This window comes from Anser brachyrhynchus, assembly GCF_964034855.1.
Source record: "Anser brachyrhynchus genome assembly, chromosome: 5".
NCBI lineage: Eukaryota > Metazoa > Chordata > Aves > Anseriformes > Anatidae > Anser > Anser brachyrhynchus.
Window position 1 is genome coordinate 20650305 of NC_137699.1, and position 22475 is coordinate 20672779.

Below are 22475 nucleotides of genomic sequence, written 5' to 3' on the forward strand. Positions count from 1 at the left end.
TCAGAGCTTGATCTGAACTTGTTGGTTGCATACAAGACGCTGTTCTGATTTCAGGACCCTTGCTATTTCTGTTTATTTTTTATTTTTTATTTTTTTGTGAGGAGAAACCTTCTGTTTCTACTGCCTACCAAAGCTTCCAGACATCTTCTGAGCAGTATACATCTGTGCACCTTTGAAGAATGCTCTCTTGCACTGTCAGCCTTAGGAGTCATGACTGCATGTGCACTTCTCACCTGAAGAAACTTACAGTGCACATGGGAAATGCAAACTTGTCACCATATCTGTGTTATGTATGTGGCTATGTAGGAACAAGGCAATATAAAGAAACACTCAATGGGTGAAGAGATTCTCAGTTATGGTAGGCGTCAAGCCTGTATAGGTGCCTAAGGTTGACTTAAACCATCAAACCAAGCTGTCAAAGAAGAACAAATAAATGCAAAAGATGAAAATTGAACAGCCATATCATGTAATGTAACATTATGACCCGCTCCTCTTGCTTTTGCTTGATTTATGTCAATGCAATCCATTTTCTCCAATATTTTTTTGAGTGTTATCATACACGTGAGAGATGAATCAGATATATAACGCATGCTACGGTAACATCCTCAGTTCTTGGGCCACAGGCAACCGTACTCCTTTAAAAGCCATCTGATCTGTACCTGTGCCTAGGTAATCACTTTTAAAACTAATGGAGAATGTGTGAACCATCTGTGCACTGGACTATCTGTATGACTAATTTATACATTTAGCCTGACAATTACATTTAGCTTTTAAAAAACAGCTGAAGTCCCACACTCAAAGAGCTCAGAAGCAAGTGCTTGAACCCATACCTTCTAATAAAATCCAATTCTTTTAACCCAAGAAAACCCACAAATTTTGCAATCTTCACTGCCCCCTAGTGAGGCTAATAAAAAAAAAAAAAGCATTCATACAGCAAAAAGGGTCATAAAGACTGACAGTAGAGATTTATATTCAGAAAGTATGACTACTTTTGAAAGATAAGAACTTGAATTATATTCAACAGTTACAATTCTGGGCCCTTGCATAAGGCACAGCACCTGTTCAAGAAGCTTAGCTGGGGAACCAATTATTTAGTTCAGTGCAATGTAGGCAAGAATATATCCACTGAATGAATAGAAAAACTGCGGAAATGGAGACACTGTGGAAATGCTGAAGCTATTAAAAGATTATGCTAGTTTTCTTCAATTTAATTTTACTGGATTTTTGTTGTTGAAATGAAATAATCCTTGAGAAGTATAAGCGATTACAAAGGCAACCATGTGGCTTTCTTGATATGGATCTTTAGTGGGTGTAAAGATGCACCATGTGTGTTACCTGAGTTGTCCTTTGAGTCCGATTCAGAGTCAGAGGTCTCTGAGGATTCTGAGGTCTTCTCTGGCAGATGAGGAAGTTGTGCAATATCCATAGGAGTGTCCTTATACTCTGGGTTACTGAAGAAGAGACAGCAAATATATACAAATTGAATGATTTGCAGTTTCATGTTTTTATCCTCTTGTCATATCAAAGTTCAGGAACAAAGAACATAAATAGGAAGAATAGCAGAGCAAACAAACAAACAACAACAAAAAAAAACATTTTTGTTTCCTCAGAGCTTTACAGCAAGGATTTTATGATGGTTAATTTTAATAGTCTTGTCAAATATTTATATTGACCAGGTTTAAAAATTGTTTCATTCTAGTGAAGTTTTAGAGCTAACAAAGTATTCTTAGTCAAGTGGGACACCATGGCTTGTGTGATATCTAGTAGAACTACACTCTGTCATCATCCAAGAAGAGAATATCTCGATTTCAATCCCATTACTGTGCCTGGAAGGACAGGGAGCATGTTCTAACTTTTCCAATCTGTTTCTCTTCCACCACCAATGCCTATTAGAGTTATCTCTGTAACAATGTTCTTTATCAACCTTGCCAGAGCCCTTTCAATACCTGTTTTTCTAAATGTCCTGTCTTCCAACAGTTTAATCAAACAGACCATACATAAAGTTAGTAAGAAAGTGATCAGTTAGAGTTAAAGGCAATGACTACTGCTCTAAAGAGTTTGGCCAAGAAATAAGTAAAAATGATATATATTTTTAAAACGCTGCACACATGCATCCACATCACCAAGAAACCAAAAGCAACCACTCTAACTATATGACAGATGCACATGTGCATGTTAAGATGCATATGTTAGGGATAAAGAACTGTCAACACACCCATTATAATCATATCTTCATCTGCTCATGTGGTGCTCACCTGTGACTTGTTAGCAATGAACATGACTGCAATGTAAAAAAGCTGCATTACCAGACAAACTGAAAAAAATCCTAAGCTTTTTCTTGGTTTGCACATTCTAAAATGTTCCTTTCGCAAGCCAGTGCAAAGATAGGGGAACACAGACAGCTAGACTTAAGTGGCATAGGAATGTTGAAAATAAACAAAGTCTTTAACCATTTTTGAATAGGTGAGCATTTCTAAGCAGTTCAAATTCCAGCCCTGTGATTGAGCAGAAAATCTGCAGTCCTGTGTAGAACAATGTGAGGCAGCACTAGCAGTGACTGACACACTATCACAATGACATTGTGCCCATATTCAGCCTATTACAGTGTACTGTGAAAATTCAGAGTTCACACAGTTCACATTGAAATGCCATTCTTACGATTACCATCTTTATGGTTTTGTCCTGACAAAGTGACTTTATTCTGTTGCATCCCAGGGCAGTCCCCAAATTTGCCCCCTCCAAGCAAAAGATGTTTGAGGGCTTTCACACTGTGAATAACAAGTTGCTAGAACAAGAACAGCATTAATCCTCCCTGTCACTATAATTAGTCTATCCTTTTACAGACAGCTGAATCATACTTTCTAATGCATGGAAATGTATACAGACCAGTACTCCTGCTAAGAGTAGACCTAATTATGCCTTGATCTGTCATTAAAATATGGTTTGGACATTTGGATCTTTCATGGATTCCAGGACTGGGAGAAATCTAAATTAAAAACACAAATTCACTAAAGAAGTTAATCTTTCTCTAACAGACCAGCAAAGGGAATGCAGCAGAAAAATCAAGTTCTGTGAGCTGCCTTGAGTAAGACCACACTGCTTGTCTCTCTTTCTCTCTCTCTCTGTTTGATTAACTCTGTTGGTAGATAAAATAGATAAAATAATGTTTGTGGACTAGGCTCACTCAGTGTCTGAAAAGAAGCAAAGGGGACAGAGGGAACTGTTTATAATTTTTTATGGCCCACTTTTCCAGCTGGAAAATGAGCATATTTCTGGGCAGTTTGAAGCCCTGCTAGGACTGGGACACTGAAGCAGTCCAGTGCACTTCCAGTGCAGAGTTGGCAGGCTTAAGCTGAATTCTTGAAATGCTGCATTCAGCCCCTCTCGGTTAGGCTCAGCTAATGCTTCACTCTGTGGATGTTGAGTGTACACCTTCTTTTAAAGAAGAAGAAAAAAAAAAAGTAGCAGGGTAAGGATATATTTGGAAATGCCCACGCTCAACCATAGCAGAACAGAACCATCTGAGCCCCAGTTTACAGTCCACCACTGTGTAAGGTTTCCCACAGCATCCCTCAATGCTCTCCTGCAAGGGGTTGCTTCCATCTATTCCCCAAGAAGGAATCAGAAGTATTTCAACACGCAAGTTTAGGCAGGCGTGGTCTCTTCAGGGCTTGCTGGACTTGGCATAATAAGCCACAGTCTAACCCCTAGACATCACTTTGAACTCTCATGGCATCAAAGGGAATGTAACAAACCATGACAAGCAACTTAAAAGGAGAACAGGCCAGAAAATGACAATTGCATTTCACGACAATCTCAAGGTTTCAAATTTTATTTGTTTGTTTGTTCTGCTCTGGAATGAAACAGAAAATCCCCCAATCTTATTGAACACTTTCACATAACAGAATGTGCTGAAAGGTATTTTCAGATGAGAAAGGTCAGGTTTATAATTCACTGTCTCTCACTGACTGTTGGTCTTTCCTTGAGCTCAGTAACCAGCCCTTTAAAAACACTTGTGCTTGGTAAAAAAGAATTTCTCAAGGAAGAGTCTCTCATTATTTCTGTTTAAAATAGTCTTAAGAGATATTTTTGTTTGTGAATCCCAATTTACTTTTTAAGGTGAATGCTGTTTGATGTTTACAGGAGCAACGAATTATTTCAAGGCTTTTCTTCTGAAAAAATTCCTCTCTCTGGCCTGAGAGGTGAACACCTGTCAGAGACAGCTTTTTGTAGTATTCCAGGAAGTTTGCTTCTGTGCATTTTCAATAACCAAATAAACCAGTGCCCAAAACTTCATACCAGATTTGTAACACAGCCACTGCAAGTTGGTGTGAATCTTCTTCATATTTCGGCTGAGGTTGTGTAGATTTCAGGGTAGCAAGGCATGCAATAAGGATGAAGGAAGGTTTATTTGAAGACTAAAGCAGTATAATAATTCAAAAATATTCCAGTGTACCGAGGCGTGATCGATATCTCAATGCATTCAACCAAGTGGCATTCATTTTGAGGTGGACCATATGAAAAAGTTGTTCTCATTAACTCTCTCCAGCAGGCAATTGTTTTTTCCCTAAAAGTCTCACCAGCACAGTCAAGCAACAGAGAGAGCAGTTCAAGAGAGAGAAGGGACTCGAAAATGTACCTGAGAAGGTAATTGACCCAGATGATATTCTTCTCACTTGCGTTCTTGGCATTGACAGCTATAGTTGCACTAGACTGTATCCAGATATAACCTCCGTTCTTCTGCATCCAGCGGTAATACTTTGTTACACACTGACCCTTATTCAGCACTGAGGGAAAATACAAACAAAACAGAAACAAGATATATTGCATGTTAGAACTGTAGTAAAATGATCTTCACTGTTCAACATGCCACATGTATGAGCAAAAGATGCTCGACTTCTTTTAGGTTTAATGCAGCATGCCAATGAGATGACACACAGGATCTGAAGCTCAGTATAACTTGTTGTATGTTTTACAAGCTTTTAAAGTATAATTTTAATCTGTTTTTGGAAACTCTAGTGGAAGAAGAAAAGTAAAAAGAACTACAAATCTCTTTGGTTCACAGAATACTTATTGCTGTGTGGACATTTTCAATGCACTCAATGTCAGATTGTAAAAAAGAAAAAGAAAAAAAGGCAAATTTATATGTGATTTATTCATAGCTCCTAGGTAGACCTCTTTGAGATTCTGGATATTTGAAAGGTTTGGGAAGATACTCTACCCCTGCTGCTTTGATCATTTCTCCTTATTGCAGGCGATATCAACTACTGAACTTATACATCTGTTTCTTTGATCTTGTCAAACAGAATTTACAGTTCTCAGATGAACCAAATCTCCACTGGTCAGTAGGGGGAAAGTCTTGGGAGAATTTACTTTCTACCCGAGCAAAGTAAATCCACCAGCAGACTGAGAAAGAGGCCTAAGGGAGGCACAGAGTGACTTGGCTAGAGCCAAAGAGTGACAGCTCTCTCCAACGTTTGAAATATGCTAGGAAACAGAGAAACGAGTAAAAGCAGTCAGTAATGTGAAATGGTGTTATTATATGCTCACAGAAAGAAGGCTTAAAATACAGATGCTTGAAGTAACTCTTCAACCAAAATATTGCCATGTTGAAACGGATTTGGTTTGTATTTGATGCCTCGGTGTCAGGAAAGGGGGATGAAATACAAATCTTTCAGAGGAAGGATGCTGAATATTTTAAAGAAAATGTGAACTATACAAAATCTGGGTAGTATTGTTACTTACTCTCGTCTGCATTTCTCACTAATCCCATAAAGCTTTGTGCACTAGAGGGCAGTGTGCATTCATATACACCTTCTGCTTTTGTCATGTCCTTGTCTCCGTCTGCTAAAATGAAAAACCTCTAACTGCTGTAATAAATTTGGCTAAATTAGCTGCTAAATGGTTATCTCAAGTAATATGTATTTGCATTAATCATCTTGCTCTAAACCAGAACAAGCCAGAGTCCTAAAGATGTAGTAAATTCATATTGTCCATTTAATTACGGCTAATAAGTGCTTCATATACAATAGTTTCATGAAGTACATTTTTATTTTTTTTATTTTTTTTTTCAGAGGGAAAAGAAAAAAGTCACTTTGGAAAAGAATAAGTATTTAAGGCAGTTAAAGTTCCTACCATAAATGTGACAAATGACACTTTGGAGCTTTCAAGTTAACCAAATGTCTATACCCCTAATTATACATACGAATGTAGCTATATCTAAATCCATGTACAACAGGTATCTACAGAAAAAGATATTTATAAAGACAGCACTAAAAAAACAGATTCTCTCTTACCTTGGAGGCCCACCCCAAACTCTGATTTTTAAACTATTGAATAAAAAAGTGCCTGTAAAAAGTTCAATGTAAGGTTCAGCTTCAATATGAACAAAGGTTTGTGATCTGGGTCCTGTTGTTTTTCAGCAGCCTCTAGTCAACTAGGTTTGTTTCTAGCACAGAATTTGTGGAAACATCCACAAGTTTCCCCATATTTTTATTTTTGCATTCCAAGCTCCAAATGTTCTGCAATGATAATTCATTGGCTTCAAATCCTCATTATACAGCAGAATAAAGATAAAATATTAACAACTGATTACCCAGCATTTCTGTCAAACCAATGTTGCATCCCATTTTAGAAAACAATCTCACATAAATTAGTCCAACTTTATTAGTTATGAAGAATAAGGGATGAAACTGCTGTAAGTTTTGATTACACTGGACTTTTCCATTTCAGTAAAATAGAACATTCAAAATGCTCTTGTTTGCAGCTGACAGTAATATTGATATGCCTGGAAGTCTGGAGTGATATTGTCTCTTTTCTTGAAAGCTGAACACCTATGGTTGCAGGCAGAAACTAGTAAATTCTATCTGCACTTGTATCTATTAGTTATACTGTCCTGTTCTTTATAACATTTTTATCTGAGGAGTTTACCATGCTGTACAAATAGTAAAGGATGAATCCTCGCAACTGCCCACACACACATTTGAAAGTCAAAGTGAGACACTAGGAAGTGACTGAAGTGCACTGTGCAGTTCTGCACAGTGGTAACTATGGGCACCCAGATCCTCCAGCCCTTTCAAGTCCATTTCATCCTAGACAAGTCATTGCCTCCTCCAGTGCCATTTATATCGGTTGTTGCACTACTGGAAAAGTCTGTGTCATGAGCTGCACTGACCACTCATTTCAGAACTATGGAAAAAGGCAAAATTAATACCTTGCAAGTTATTTCTGAAGGAAAATGTGCTTGCTTTTTCAAGAAAGAGAATTCAATGCAACTGAGGTGCATGTGAGCTATATACAGCCAGAGTTCAGGCTCCCAAGTAGCTGTGCATCCAAAGAACATTTGAAATACTGTCTTGAAAATGAGCTTTACATGAAGTTCATCTACCTGCAAATTCCCACCCTCTATTTGGCCAGCTCAGATATATTACCACATATACAGAATATTCCTCCCTGCAACTGTCTAAAGCACGTCTCATATGAGAGATTTGTGGACCAAGCTCTGAAGGAAGTCCCACGATTCAATATAAAAATTCTCTCTGTAAAGAGATTCTCTGGCAGACCAGCTGTGCTGTGCTGCTAAATCTGGTTCTTATCTCCTTTGAGAGTGCACTAGACAGCCCCCAACCCAGGTCTGAAAGATCGTTCTATAGCTTGGTACGAAATTTCTCAATGTGCTGAAAGAGAAAGAATGAAAACATTTGAAATGCTTTCAAATTTACAGTATTTTTAACTGTTGACATTGCCAAGAAGCAACTTAGGAATTAAATGAGAACTTTGAGAAAACAGGAAGAGAGATCTGTCTGCTTTACTAAGAGCCTATTGTTACTGAGGAAATTCAGTTTCATTTTGAGGATCTTCACCTTGCAGGTACAGGGAGTCCATTAATAAAGTTACTGGTTTTGAGAATAAATTGAAGTACAGAATTAGTCCAACCTAAGCTGTGCTTGTGAAGTCATGTTTTGTTACTAGCAAAAGATCATACATTTCTGTTTAGTATAAACTTATGAAAAAGTAATGCCATTTGGACCACATCCTGAACTTAATCAGACTGTATTTAAGGCAGTTCCCTTGCTGAATTCAGACCTATACTTTTGTACACCGAGAAATGCACAGTTTTAAGCTTTTATTTGCTAGTGTGAAAATATACATGGAGTACCCAGTCTGGAAGACAGAGCAATACTGGGAAAGTGAGAGTTGGGACCACATCAGCAGGACGGCACAGGTAACTGAAGTTAGATGTGATTGTGCAGGACTGTGTGTGTCAGTCTATTTGTAAGAATAGCGGGGAAGGTGACTTCTCTTACAGACTCTGTTTCTTCTGCCAACAAATGCATGTCTCCAAAATGTTAATGGGAGTTAAATGTTTATAGGAAAAAGGAGAAAAAAAAAGATCTTGTTACTAAGCCAAATTGTGTGGAAATACAGAGAAATCTTTAAAACACTGGCTTTTCAGCTGAATAGATGTCAGGAGCAATCTTTACAATGAGTATAACTGTGAACAGGAGAATGAAACAAATCCTACACAGGAGGAATGAGATGACATATATAATTATATATTCATGTATACATATCTTTATAAACCCTTTAGTTAAAGGTAATTACTGAAGGTTAATATTTTAAAACTAGTTACCTTTACATCAGCTGCACACATATATTCTCTAAAATGGTGGATGCTAAACTTGAATAAAATTTGCGGAAACACTACCTATTTACTTAGTTTGAATTCAGCAGTTAACATGCAAGAAATGCACAGTATGTAATGCTAAGAACTAAAAAAAAAATCTCACTTCTTTGTCAAAGTATGAATATATTGCTATGTACACAGTTCCCAACAGAGGGATTTCAGTTTTCCTTGGTAGCTTTGCGCACAGCAATATTCTTGTAGTAGTGGAGTAAAGGAGGGGGGAGAAGAAGAAACAGTCAGTGTTCTTTGCAGGAACCTATTTCTGTTAGAAAATCAAAATAAATCAGTACAAGTTTGTCTTCAGAAATATGGTTACAAAAAGAAAAAGAGCATGGTTTCTTCCTGTAAGGCTGTTCTGAGAAATCAAAGCCAAAGCTTCTAAATAGTGAGTTGTGTTTCAGAAGAAGGAAGTAGCTTAATTCAGTTTGAAGAGGAGATGAAGAAACTGTATATCAAAAGCAGTCTTTTAGCAAAGTCTCTTACAAAAGGACATTTTACTCATGTGCATATGCATTTAAAAGCTACACTATATTGCGTATTCAGGTAAGTATTGAGTAAATAGGAAATGATGAGATCATCTTACATATTCACACAGCTTCACAAAGAGGTTCTTTATAATTGGTGAAAATATTGAGGTTACATCTGCTGTGCTATTCAGCCTTCTCCTTGAAATACCTTTATCAATGACTGTATGGTATTGATACTGAATTCCCCTTGTAATAAACTTATAAGAATGTTTTTTAATTTACTGCAAGAGGATGAAAATGCCATACTTAATACCATGGTTGGATACTTAGCTGCAGCCACAAGTACTCTTTCTACATTCACAAAACTGGCAGATGAAACATGAAAAGGAATACTGACTCTTTAATCTCCACTTCTCCACCTAGGGCCCAAGGCAAGCTGACAGGGTAACTTCGTTCTGGAAACAGAAGGTTTTTTTTTTTTTTTTTAATTCTGGATTACTTTTTCTTCTGCTTTTGAAAACTGTGGGCTATAGGGGAATGAACCTGGCATAGACTTAAAACAAGAACAAGTTTCTTTATCTGAAAAGTTACAGTCCTTGATGCTTACAGGAAGGTCATTTTCAAAACCCACAGGAAAAAGAGCATCACAGCCAGAAAGAGTGCATTAAGTGCCTTATTTGCTTGTAACAGAGACAGTTTTTCATTTATAACAGCTCCAAGGATCAAGTGAGTCTTTGATGTTGTAAGGACTTTTCTATAGATTTTGCAATTAGTGAGATGTTTTAAATAGTAGGCATCCACAGACTGGATTTTAGCAATGAAAAAATAAAGTACTGAACAATATTTAGCAATGCTAAATGATGTTTGTTACTTGAACAGCATTATGAAATAGATGACAGAGACATGTCTGTCATACTGTGAGCAAATATGTCACCTATACAATTCTTTGCAAACATTTTGATTTAGTACCTGCTATTCGTATGGGGTAAAGAAGAGGGGATGTAGGCAAGGGCTGTGTGCAAATGTGCTTTCTCAACATCAGGCCAAAAGTGGGGCCAAGCAGATTGCTTGGAGAAAAATACCACCTTGCCACCACAAAAGTCTCCACGGGTCATGTTGCTCTACCTGCCATCACTGCAGACAGTTGCTTACCAGCTCTGGGTGACTTCAAGTCTCTCAACACAGTTCTCTTAAGAAAAATTAAAATATGGTAACTGTTTAGAAAAATGTCAGTTCTATGAGGCTTTAGAAAATATTTTACTTAAACTGTACAGCATGAAAAAGCCCTGAATGCCATACAGAGAGCATCTTTCTTAGGTCTGAGTAGAATGAAGTGTACTCAGTGTACCGTGTCAGTAACACTGACCTGAGACCTTGGCTGCTATCCTGCTATAGATATTAGACAGTAATAATTGCTGGACATAAATTCATCTTTTCCAAACTCAATCAGGAAGTAGCAGTTCATAGGCATGAGAGAAAACTGTACGTCACTGTTACCCAAACTCCCACTTAAATTCTCCATTCACCTGGATTACTTATTTTAAGCATATACATTTACTCTAAAAATGCTGTGTATAGCAACTGATTCATTGCTTACTTCTGCAGTATGGAATATTGTTAAATCTTCCAGCATAGAAATGTTACGTACATAAATGCCTGACAAATCAGGCACAAATAAGGATCAACAACCTTGCAGGGAAAAAAAAAAAGCAAAACCAAACCACTACTCAAACAGTTAATCAGCTGTTTAGAAAATCTGAGTCTTTTTTTCCCCTCCTCCTTTCATGATGGTTATTACATACCAGTTACCCATAGTCCATCATTTAAAATTGCAGTTTTCTAATCGTGAAAAACGCATGTTTAACAATAACTATTAACAAAAATATATAATGCCAGGTTGGATGTTTACTTTAAAACATTATGTGGGTATTAATCAAATGAAATGACAGAATCATAATATCTAATTCAGTGTATCACTAGATGCACTCTTTTATAGAAGCTTACAGCACACATATCAGAAAACTATTCTGTTGTTTAACAGATAGAAAGGATGTAAATAAGCTAATTAAGTTTATTTAATAATAAACTGGATTGAAAAAACGAACTCTAGATTTTTCTACCTAGGATTCTCTAGGTTTTCTTCTCTCTTTCTTAACTTTTCCTCTTCCTCATGATTTGTCTGTCTCCCCATGACTTTTAAAACTTCAAACCTGCCATAAAGTGATTTCCTTCTGCTAATATTGAAACGGTCCTTTAGAAACCCAAGCCCGCTTTGAACACCAACTTCAGACAGAACTTCCATTATCATTAATGAACTCTGTCTGTTCAAACTGGAGGGGAAAATGAAATCCCAGATCCAAATTTTGCCTTCAGCTACTAAAATGCAACATCAGAGGAGAAATTTGGCCCTGCTTGCTCAAGAAGCTTAAATCTGTCCTCCATCTCTCCACTAATATTAATGTCCGTCATATGAAAATCTATGTAAGATTAATGACTTTAGAACATAACCCTTTCCATGCCAAATGTATCAGTGTACTATACACAGCTATATCTTCTATGAATAGGAAAGGAAAAATAAGTTTCACTGGGGCTGACCAAAATACAGAAGTAGATTGGCAACTATATTAATTTTCTTTCTGAATTGCATAGATTAAAGATGGTCAGTTGCAAGGGAGATAATACTGTCCCTTTACACATGCTTTCACTTCTGGATTAGGAGTCCCTATTTGGATGCTTGTACTGAGTGAAATGAATATGGTTTTCTCAGCCTAATCACTAGAGGAAAGGGACCCACAACACAGTGCCACGGTTGCATGGCACAACCGAATGTTCAAATGCCCTTAAAACCACCACAGAGGTTTACCATCATCTCGCTATTATTGGCAGTGAACTACATAAGACATATTTAAAGCATGTTGTCCCTTTTAAACCACTTCACTTCACTTGTAAAAAGAATAATAATTAAAAATCCCAACAAAATTTCCACCTTTCTTCACAAGCTTTAGTAGCCTTCATAGCTTAGTGCCAGTATCCTCCCGCCCCCTCCCAAAAAATCCTTGTAAAATAAAAACAAAATAACTTTCAAGAAAGCAAGTGTCTTACGATCTCAGAACCAATACCTAACAGTCTGTGGAGGTTAGGTATGAAGGTTTCAGATGTTTGGCAGAGCATTCTCAAAAAGCCCTTTGGACCAAAGTCCTAGACATCGTCTCATTTACTCTGTAAGTTTTCAGAAATCAAAAAATAACATTGATCCACCACCAGCCACATCACTCATGGATATCAAAGCCACAGGTGATTTAAGCAGGTTCTTTTAAATGAGTGCTAATAAGACCTATTGGCACATTATCAAGTATTTGATATATGTTATACATTTTACTGATAGTATTTTCATATCTTTCTGGCTTTGAAAACTGTCTCCCTCAGAGACAACAGGTCAACTGCCCAGACCTTTGAAAAAGAAAAAAAGAAGAGGAAAAAAAGAAAAGCAGCACTAATGTATTTCTAAAATTCTAGAAAGATCTGCAACAGCCTCTTCATACCCTCATTGAGTTTCGTTTTAGGATGGAGTATTTCACAGCATAGGAAGCTACAAAAAAATCCTTACATCATACCTGGATTTTCAATGGAGCAACACCCTGTTTCTAACTTACATAATAAAGAAATGTACACTTTTGGTCTCAATAATCTTGGAGCGAACCTCACCAGTGAAGGTAATGGGTCTGTGACTCGTAGTACTTTTCCAGACTACCAAATGTTCTTTACCTGGCTTTCTCTTGAACCTTTCCTCTCCATGAAAAAACTCCAGAGTATGCTTTCATACACAGCACACTTTTCTCCCTTTGTTTTAGTGGCAAGTGACAAATGTGTGGAGGCCATTTTGTGTTACTTAGGCAGAGTATTTACACTGACTGATGCACAAGTGCATGAAGAAAAAGTGAGCTATGAAAGACAACAGAGAGCCTACAAACTGAAATGGGGATATACTAATCAGTATTGCATCAAACAGTTGGGTTTAATTTGAAAATGAAATAGCACCAGGAATTAAGTAAAAGTGTTATTGATGCAAACTGTATCTGAGGCAAAATAACTGTATATTGCTAAGCTACAGAAAGCAAAATTCTGCAATTAAGAAATGGCAAGTTCAGCAGCCAATGGTTTAAATAGCTTAAAGGTTTAGCTTTATGGAGTTTTCCAGTTTGTTAACTATCCAAAAGATCTGGTGCTTCTGATGAACTCTCTTATATACTTTACATACAGAAAACATTTACCCAACAGCACACAACTAGCATGTGAAAAACTTAGCCAGAAGATATCATAACGATTAGAAATTTATGGGGATTTAAGATAGCTGAATATTCATATGGATAATTAGAATACCCAATATTACAATAGTAATATTACTAAATAGTAATATATTAGTAATAATAGTAAAATAGTAATAGGAAAATTACCAAGCCTCCTCCACAAACAGAAATTTAGGAAGTGGTATAAATTCTCATCTTTTAAGCAATGAACCAACTATGAATTAATAGTATAGTATGGAGAAAAAAAGGGTGCAATTCATACATAATTGAATATTGCAGAGTGTTTTCCACCTTCTTCTAAAGTAACTGGCATTGGTCAGAGAGCAGAAAGTGAGCTAGACAAAGCAGCATCCCTCATAACTCAAACATTTGCAGGAGCAAATGCAACAGCTACAGGATTACAGAGCATGGCCAAAATACATGCAACATACATACTCTTGGTTAGGTGCAAAGCTCATGTGATTCCTTACGACTGAAAAACAAACACTAGGCATGGGCTGAAACCAAATTCCATTTTCCTTTTTTTTTTTCCTGGTATGAATCAAAACCCTGTTTTGTTTGAATGCTTCAGTTTCTTCCTTTTTTTTTATCTCTTGTTCCCTCCTTTTGCTCTATCACCATCATCTCTAGTCAAAAGGACATAAGGATGGCAGTCTCCAAAGTAGAAATCTTTGTTGGACATCATGATATGGACAGAGAGGAAGATTGTGCAGGTGGTCAGACCAACACTTTTGCAATACTTTGACAAAAAGATACACTAGACTGTCATCAGGATGCCAGGAGGGCTTGGTTTAAGAATTAGCTAAACACCAGACATTCTATCAACCTAATTTAGAATCAATCTTGCTTTTTAGTGATGATAATAAACTTGTACAAACATGAGATTCATTTGTATATTTTAGCATTTTATTTCAGTCCCAGAATGCAAAACCTGACATTGGAATCAGTTTGATTTTTTTGGTGATTGAAGATATTAAGCACTACAAGAGCACTGAAATTTCGATCTGATTAGGATAAAAATTCCTCGGGATCAAAACACTTCTTTTTTTTCCCCCTACAGTTTTACTAATTGTGTGCTACTTGACATTGCAGAGTTATTCCACAGCATGATAGCAAAATATGTGAAGTGTATTTTACTGTTAGAAATTATCAACTCATTCTATTTGTTTTTCATGTGTTTGAGGTTATTAAGAGAATAAAAAATTATAACTGATGTGCGTAAGTTAAAAGGGTTAGTTCAACTACAGCTGGTAGGCTAAAGCACTAAGCAATATTTTGTAAAGCAATAGGATTTTTCTCCTGAACATACGTAAAGAAATAATGAATATATAACTGATTTAAAAGCAGATTGAGGGGGTAATACCCCTCAGAAAACAGGTGAGCCATGAAAAAGGTGAATGTGGAATAGTTTATTTTCAGAAAGACTGGATTATTCTAACCACTGGAAACCAGATAAAGTAGATCAGAGGGAGTACTACCAAACATACTCATCAGAGACCTTTGCTTTGTGGGAAATGAACCGCCCTGGCTCACAGTTCCTAAGAAACTGAATATCTTACAGCTGTAAATCAAATCCTGGAGAAATAAGATGATATTTTCTATGCAATAGCTGAGGACAACACATATCTTTTTTGTCAGTGTCAGGTTTCTGAATTAAGACCTCAATTAGTATTTCAAAATGAAAAAGCAGATATTATATACCGATATATACATTTGACAGTTTTCTTACAAGCAACATATTCATTTACAAATGGTGGCACATTTTCCTATATTTGTCCAAAAGTATATTCATGGCTGCTTTCAGAGGGCTTGACCTTTATACATCCTCACATCTTTCTTAATGACCTTCATTGAACTGCAATAGCAAGTACTTGATATTACCGTTCAGTGAAGATCATTAATTTTTTTCAATTAAATGGAAGACACATACTCCTGCAGCATATGACAACCATTCGTTCTTAGCAAGAAATGTTACACAGAGCTAGGAACTGTATCTGAGCCACAGTACAGCTAGACTTGCAATGTTTGAGGGCTCAGATTCAAACACAACTTGTCGCATCTCAGCCAGGTGCTGGGTGTCAGCTGAGCCATCGGCCAAGCCATGATGCTGGACTGTGTACAGGCTTTTAGACTACAGCACATTTTAACTACAATCTCCGTGAAAGAGACTTGATTTATGACAAGCGATAACTGTCAGGATTCTACCAGCAATTTATTCAACAAACACAGCAAAGATGAATAAATGAGAAGTTTCTCTAATTTCTGAAACCATGAAGCATTATAAGATGGGAAACACATTAATAAGCTAGAATTGTAATACAAAGCAATTGGCTGGGAGATTTGTGAAAAAAGCATGATCACCGAAAGCTTGAACGAAACAAGATAGAAACAATTTCCCTCTTCTTTTTATTTCTGTTTGAAAAAAGCTTATGTTTCAATAACTTGTGAGATCATCACCATGCATTACTGTTTTGGGATAGATGCACTCATATGTGGAGGTAGAGTAAAAATGCTATTTTATTAATCCACAAGGACATTAAGCTATATGTAACATAAATCTCAAAGTAGAAAACTAGACCCCACTGAAACTATTTTTTTGTTATTTACTTCACTGGGGTCAGGATTTTAGTCCATATACATTTGCTTTTTTAGGGCATAATCCCCATGTCTACTGAAAACAATGAAAGATTTAACAATGACTGTGATGGACCTTTCATTAGGGCAGCGGGTACAAAGGACTGTTGTCACTGCTATAGTCTTGCGGACCTTCTTCACCATTATACTTGTTATGGTCACATTCCTGAAACGGCTTTTGTCTTCTTTTATCTGAGATAGAGTTAACAAGGTCTGTTTTTCAAAGTTTCTAATGGGCTGCTATGATCTGAAGCCATCAACAGCCCTCTTGATTTTTTCTGTGTGATTTTGTGCAACATTTTCCTCTTTGCTCGTTTTCCTCTTTGATGTCTTTGAATAACCTGGATGAGAAGGCAGGATGTACTGGTCTTACTTTTCCATTTTTTTTCTGATATGTTATCAATGAATAGGCAAGAGTAGCAATTTTATTTGTGCTTCTTTTTATCCGTATATCTACCATTGCAATTTGGGATTCTTGTCTTAATCTTTAAAAATTATTTTATCTCCTTTATAAATCTATCAGGTTTTTATATACATTCTGTAGGCATTCACCAAACACATCTTCTTCAGTATGATGCTTTCTCAACTCCTGCATCTACTTTTTCATAGGGTTTTCTAACCTTTACTTTAGCTTCCAGCTCTTCTTGAAAACATTGCATACTATTGCTTTTTATCCACTGTAATCTCAAGCAATTATACCCTATGTAGGACTGGCAAAATTCCTGCCTTGTCTATTTTGGGGAACAGCAGTTGTGCTGGGTCTTACCTTCTACAGCCAGTGTAATTTTAGCTTTTTTTTTTCTCCCCCCCCCCCACTGAAACAGGACAAGTTGCTATGAAGTATTTGGGGGTTTTGTGATTTCTTTCCCTTGGTATTTCTACAAAGTTCTCTTCCAAATGCTAGAAGAATTGAGCATCTCCCTGGGCAAAGATATGAACCACGTCAGCCTTTGCAGGACTTATAACGGGCAAGTATACTCACTGAGCTATTCCCAAGCCTAAGTTAAACTTCAAGATCATTCATCCAGAGCATGTGTTTGAACAACATGAAAAGACAAATGCAAAGTCCTGTACCTGGGACAGACTGACTCTCTGCAATGACACAGGCTGAGGACTGACTGGCTGGGTAACTGCTTAGCTGGAAAGGACCTGGTGGTCCTACTGGACAGCAGGCTAAGCATGAATCAGCAGTCTGCTCTATGGGCTGAACTAAAAAGAGGATAACCAGTAGATCACAGAAAGTCATTATTTCCCTTCAGTAAGAACTCTTTAGGTTTCATCTGGAAGAAAACACACACATTCAGGCTCCCCAGAACAGGAAAGATAGTGACAAACTTCAGAGGGCCATCAAGATGGTGAAGGGCTGGAGCACTTGCCTTGTAGAGAGAGGCTGTGGGATCAGGCCTGTTTAACCTCAAGAAGAGGTGGCTTTGGGGGACCTAACAGCATACCTGTAAGGAGGTTAGTGAGAAGATGCAGCCTTGAGCTGCACAATCAAAACAGTGAAATTCTAACTAGACAGAAGAAAAAAAAATCACTGTGATCATAATTAAGCCCTTAGAAAGGTCATTGAAGGTTTTCAGGACTGTCAGTATGGAACTCTGCTGTGCTGGATGCTGATAATGGGAGGGATTCCCTGTTTATAAAGCCTGTAATCCAGACATCTAAAGCGGATGTACAGTGAGAGCAGAAACTGCCACAGTGAGGTGAAGTGATCTTCTAGAAGCTGCTCCTGTGTCTGGGGTCTCCTGAGTACTAGTCCACTGCTTATACACTGCACCACACTGCACTCGCACTGTCTGCATAGATCTCTGAGTTTTCTGAAGATGAATGTTTCATAAAGCATATTGTATTTCAGAGAGAAGTGGTCATTCAGAAGATTAAGGTCTTTTTCAAATGGGATGTTCATCTCTGCCAGGTGGTATGTTAAGTCTGAGTCATAAATATCTTTTATTTCCCTGGTCAGATAGTACAGTGGAAATGCAACTTGTCATTTTTGACTTCCAGTTTCAAGAGTCCCCAGTAAGTTTCTGAATTTGATCCTTCATTTTTAGCAACTGCCATATCCTTCAGGATATTAAAGGACCAAAATGTAAATGATGCAAAATTACTTTTTGTTTATCATTTTGTATACTTGATTGTTCCCCCCCTCACCCCCCAGAACTGCATCTAACGTGACCTTATATCAAGTGCACTTTACCTTCTAGAAACTTGAGGGACTATTTTAAAGCTTGAAAGAGCTTGATACTGTTGGTGGCTGCCATATATTATCATAGAAGTAGTTTCTGTTGTCCTGCTTCCAGTAGAAGTTATCCTCCTACCTCCCCTTGCAGATCAAGGTACTTTGGGACTAACGATTTATACTGCCTTCTATCATAGTTGTATTTTTGTCTAAGAACTAATTAAAGGTGGCTGGATTTTGGTTGCTAGCCTTTTATTAGTAAATGCTAACAGGACACAGTGCTGGGATTCTCCACATTCTATACATTGCCATTATAAAGATGTTGGCGGAACACAGCTATTCAAATCTGGGACTCTGTAAGTGGATAGTTTTTTATGTTGAGAAAAACACACCAGTCAATCATAAATGCAGTCAGGCACTGAAACTTCCAAAGAATTATCTGGCTTCACTGCAGGCACAGATAAATTAGAGATTATGGGCCTAAGTCTTTTTTCGTACCAGGGTAAATCAGGAGCACCATCACTGAAGTCAACAGATCTCAACAAGAAAAGAATTAGGCCCTATGGCTTTTAATAAGAGGAATACAAAGAGTTTAATTACAAGGAATCAAGCTGAACCTCCCTTCCCCCATACACAGACATATGCACATGCTTTCTTGTAAGGTTTGTCTCTTGTAACATTTTTGTACTTCTGTTATGCACATCCCAACCAGATACTACCAGTGTGCAAATCATAGGGGCTTAGATGCTACAGGCATGGGGGCCATTTAAATGTAAATGCGCTGGGTGGTCAAAACACTGGTGGAGCTGTAGCTCAGTTCTATACTAAACGACTTGGTGATATCCCAAATATGCTGCAGTTTTTGACCTCCATGTTATGACTCAGAAATATAAAACAATGAGAGGAGTTCATTTTCTGTGCTAGGGAGGGAGTATCTCACCTAAGCAATACTTCTCTGAGGGATTAAAATAATGCACAGCATATGTAAATGAACAGCTGCTGGAAACTCCAGTAATACAAATATAATTTTTTATTCCCACGTACGTGAACAATGTTGTATGTCTATAGAAAGATTTGAAAATAACTGATATGGAAACTCATGTTTGAGCCACCCTCTATGAAACCCTGTGACAAAAAAAAAAAAAAAAAAGTAGCTGCAAGATGGAGACCCCCAGTCATGAAATATAAATATATAAATAATAGCTGAGGAACAATCTGGTGTTGTACCAGATTATTTTGACAAAAATGGAAGTACTTACAGTCTAAGTGACTATGCCTGATGCCTTCCACATCTTCAGCATGAATGAAGTGATAGCATCTCTTTCCTACAATATCTACAGGGGTCAGATCCATGTAATCACTAATCCTAAAAAGGAAAAAAATACAACCTATAATTCAAGAAGGAAAAGAATACAATAATTGTCAAGTGACTCAGAAAGTGAAATCTGCAAAACAGTTTTTCACCACTATAGTAATTTTGTGAAGGCTCCATCGTCAATTTGAATGCAATATCTACACAAACAAGACACAGCCTTAAAACAAGTAAAGTTTTTAAAGAAACCTTGAAATCATGTAATCCATTAAATAAGTGGAAAGTTAAATTTTAGTGCATATTCTTCCCAACGCATAAAACCAAGACAATTCCATGAAATTGTAAAGCATTTGTAACAATCCCAAATCCTCATTAAAAGACCGGAATGATTCAAGGTTACATAATAAAGTAAAAACATGTTACATTTATACCAAATGATTAGAGACACATTTCATTTCAACAGATTGGTCTTCTATTGGGTATATGCATGAAAAAGCTCTTCAACCATTTCTTGGCACCAAGTCCAAACTGATATTTCAAGGGATATAATTTAAATGCTGAGACATACAGATGCCTCAGGGTGTTATCTTTTTTAGTCTAATTCATTTGGGAACTCAGCTTTCACTCTGGGCCCTTTCAACTGGGACTTTGTTGTTTATTGCACATAGAGACTTTAAAATCTATTGTGCAGACCTTTGCGTGTGTGTCTGTGTGCCTGTGCGCGCGTGTGTGTGTGTGTGCATGTAAACTTTTGTCACTGAGAGTCAAGATGTCAAAATCCTTAAATGCAGTATGGAAAATAAAACAATTGGAAAATGCCTTGCTCACATCAGCATTTAAAAGTATGTCTGTTTTCTAGAAATTGAACGTTATTTTAGGTTTTAAAATACACAGTAATGATTGAGGTTAAGCTCCCTTTGCAGTCATAAGACATAACAGCCATCCATTTAACAGAGCTGTAAGAAACTCCAAACATCTTGCTGGAAGCAGACAGCTGAAACAGCAGGAGTGTGATCCCGAGTGCAGGCCAGCGAGGAACTGGACCACAGAGGTCTGAGGGGCTCCCAGCAGGCAGAGGTGGTGAGACACTGACTAGCAAAATGGTCTCAGACGGAAAGAACACATAGACAAGGAAGACTGAAGAAGGAGGAAGGAAGTATTAGATAGCACTACAGCAGCACTTGTCCCAGTAAACTCCCCCCAGAACCATGACTGATGGAGCAGGTGGACTCAGATACGCTAGCAAGAATTGTCAGATCAAGTATAGTGCAAAACACAACAGCCTTGTCCCACTTTCATGACAGAGCATGCTAAAGGATGTGCACTTTTCATGCCTTCACACTTAACCAGATGTGGGATACGCATCTAGGAACACCCATCAAACAAACCACAGCTGAAATGCATCTCTTCTGCCTTCTTGGAGAGGACACTATTCACCAGACAGAGATGTCTGGAATGGTGGTAGTGGGCCTCCCTCCTGCTAAGTTACTCCATTTTGTTTGCACAGTGAATTAGGGGCTGGTAAACAAAGGACCTGGGATCTCTGACCAGTAATAAGAAACCTCATCAGAGGGAACAGAGACTGAGAATTAAAGGTTCCTGTCCCCTGGACTGTATATATATACATATATATATATATGTATATATATTTATACTAAACAAAGTGTGTAAACTGTACCTGGAACAGGAACCAGAACTCAAGCCTCTCTCCCTCCCAGCTCTACACTCGCCTCAGTGGCACAGTTTGCTGCCCCTTTGCCTTTGGAGGTGGCCCTGCTTTAAGATCAGGGAGAAGAAATGCCCCCCTGCACAACCCAGTACATAGGAAGGGGCAATCTCCTGGCAGACAGAAGCTCTGTCCTTGTGTGATTGTTCCAGTGGCTGCGGGGAAAGAAGGATATGTCAGCTTGAACTGTCACATTTTTGTGAGATAGCAGCACAGATATGGACAGCTAGTAGAATGGGAGCAGTTGTGCTGTGAAAGGGGAAAAGCAGGTTGTGCAGTGGCACAGCCATGGCCCTGTGATGCATCCAGTCTGTGGGTGCTACAGTCTGCAGGGAAGATGATCATTCTGCTCTCCCCTCTGGTAAATTTGATTCAGCTTTATTTTGTTTCTCTGCAGCAACATGTTTGTGCAAAGCCTTTACATTTAAAAGTGAACAAAGCAAGGCAACTGTGGAAGCAGATTCACAAACACTTAAATTTCAGAATAATATTAATAAACAGCAGTTCACAACAGACATAAGATGAGGACATAAAGGATGTTTTTAGATTAAAAAATATGGGAAAAAAAAAACAGAAGAGAGAATATGAAGATATAAGTGATGATCACTGGCAAGCCACTACACCAAAACCAGAAGGAAAAGAAATTGCATCAAATAGGACACTCATGCTTATATCAAAGATGGAAAATAGATCATTCACAGGGAGAAAAGAAAAAAACATTATAATGTATCTTAGAACACTAGTTGTAACAGATCTTGTGGATCCTAAGCCCTCTGACAAAATAAAGCAACAGGTTGATCAGTAGGAACTTGGGTCTGCTGAATAGACAGACCTGATCCTGCAAAACATAAGCACAGGCAGATCAGCGGTTCCAATGACTTACAGGACTATTAACATAATTGAAATTTAAAGATAGGGATATGTGCTTTGCTTAATAAGGAACAAATTGTGCAGACACTTGTAGGCTTGAAGCTCTCTACGCAGGATTCTGCACATCTTAAGGAACTACTGTCAACCATTGTCATGACCAAATGGCCAAATCCCTTGCATTTAGAATACAGAGTGGATTATTTCTTTTTGGGCATGTATTAGCAGATATGGCTATAGCAGTCCACATCAAACTGGGCTACAGCCTCTCCCTAGACAGTCTCTAATCCCTAA

General features: G+C 37.7%; 1 protein-coding gene across 10 annotated transcripts in view; it reads right to left on the minus strand.

Moving 5' to 3' along the window:
* The window catches only part of NPAS3 (neuronal PAS domain protein 3), a gene marked incomplete at its 5' end in the record, with an annotated part of 615455 nt that overhangs the window by 5557 nt on the left and 587423 nt on the right, over positions 1-22475 (minus strand). For all 10 annotated transcript variants that reach the window (XM_080592649.1, XM_080592648.1, XM_080592646.1 and 7 more), the window contains 3 exons: positions 1336-1451; positions 4640-4787; positions 19536-19642. In XM_080592649.1, coding sequence (XP_080448775.1) covers positions 1336-1451; positions 4640-4787; positions 19536-19642 — 371 coding nt within the window. The remainder of the gene's footprint in view (positions 1-1335; positions 1452-4639; positions 4788-19535; positions 19643-22475) is intronic.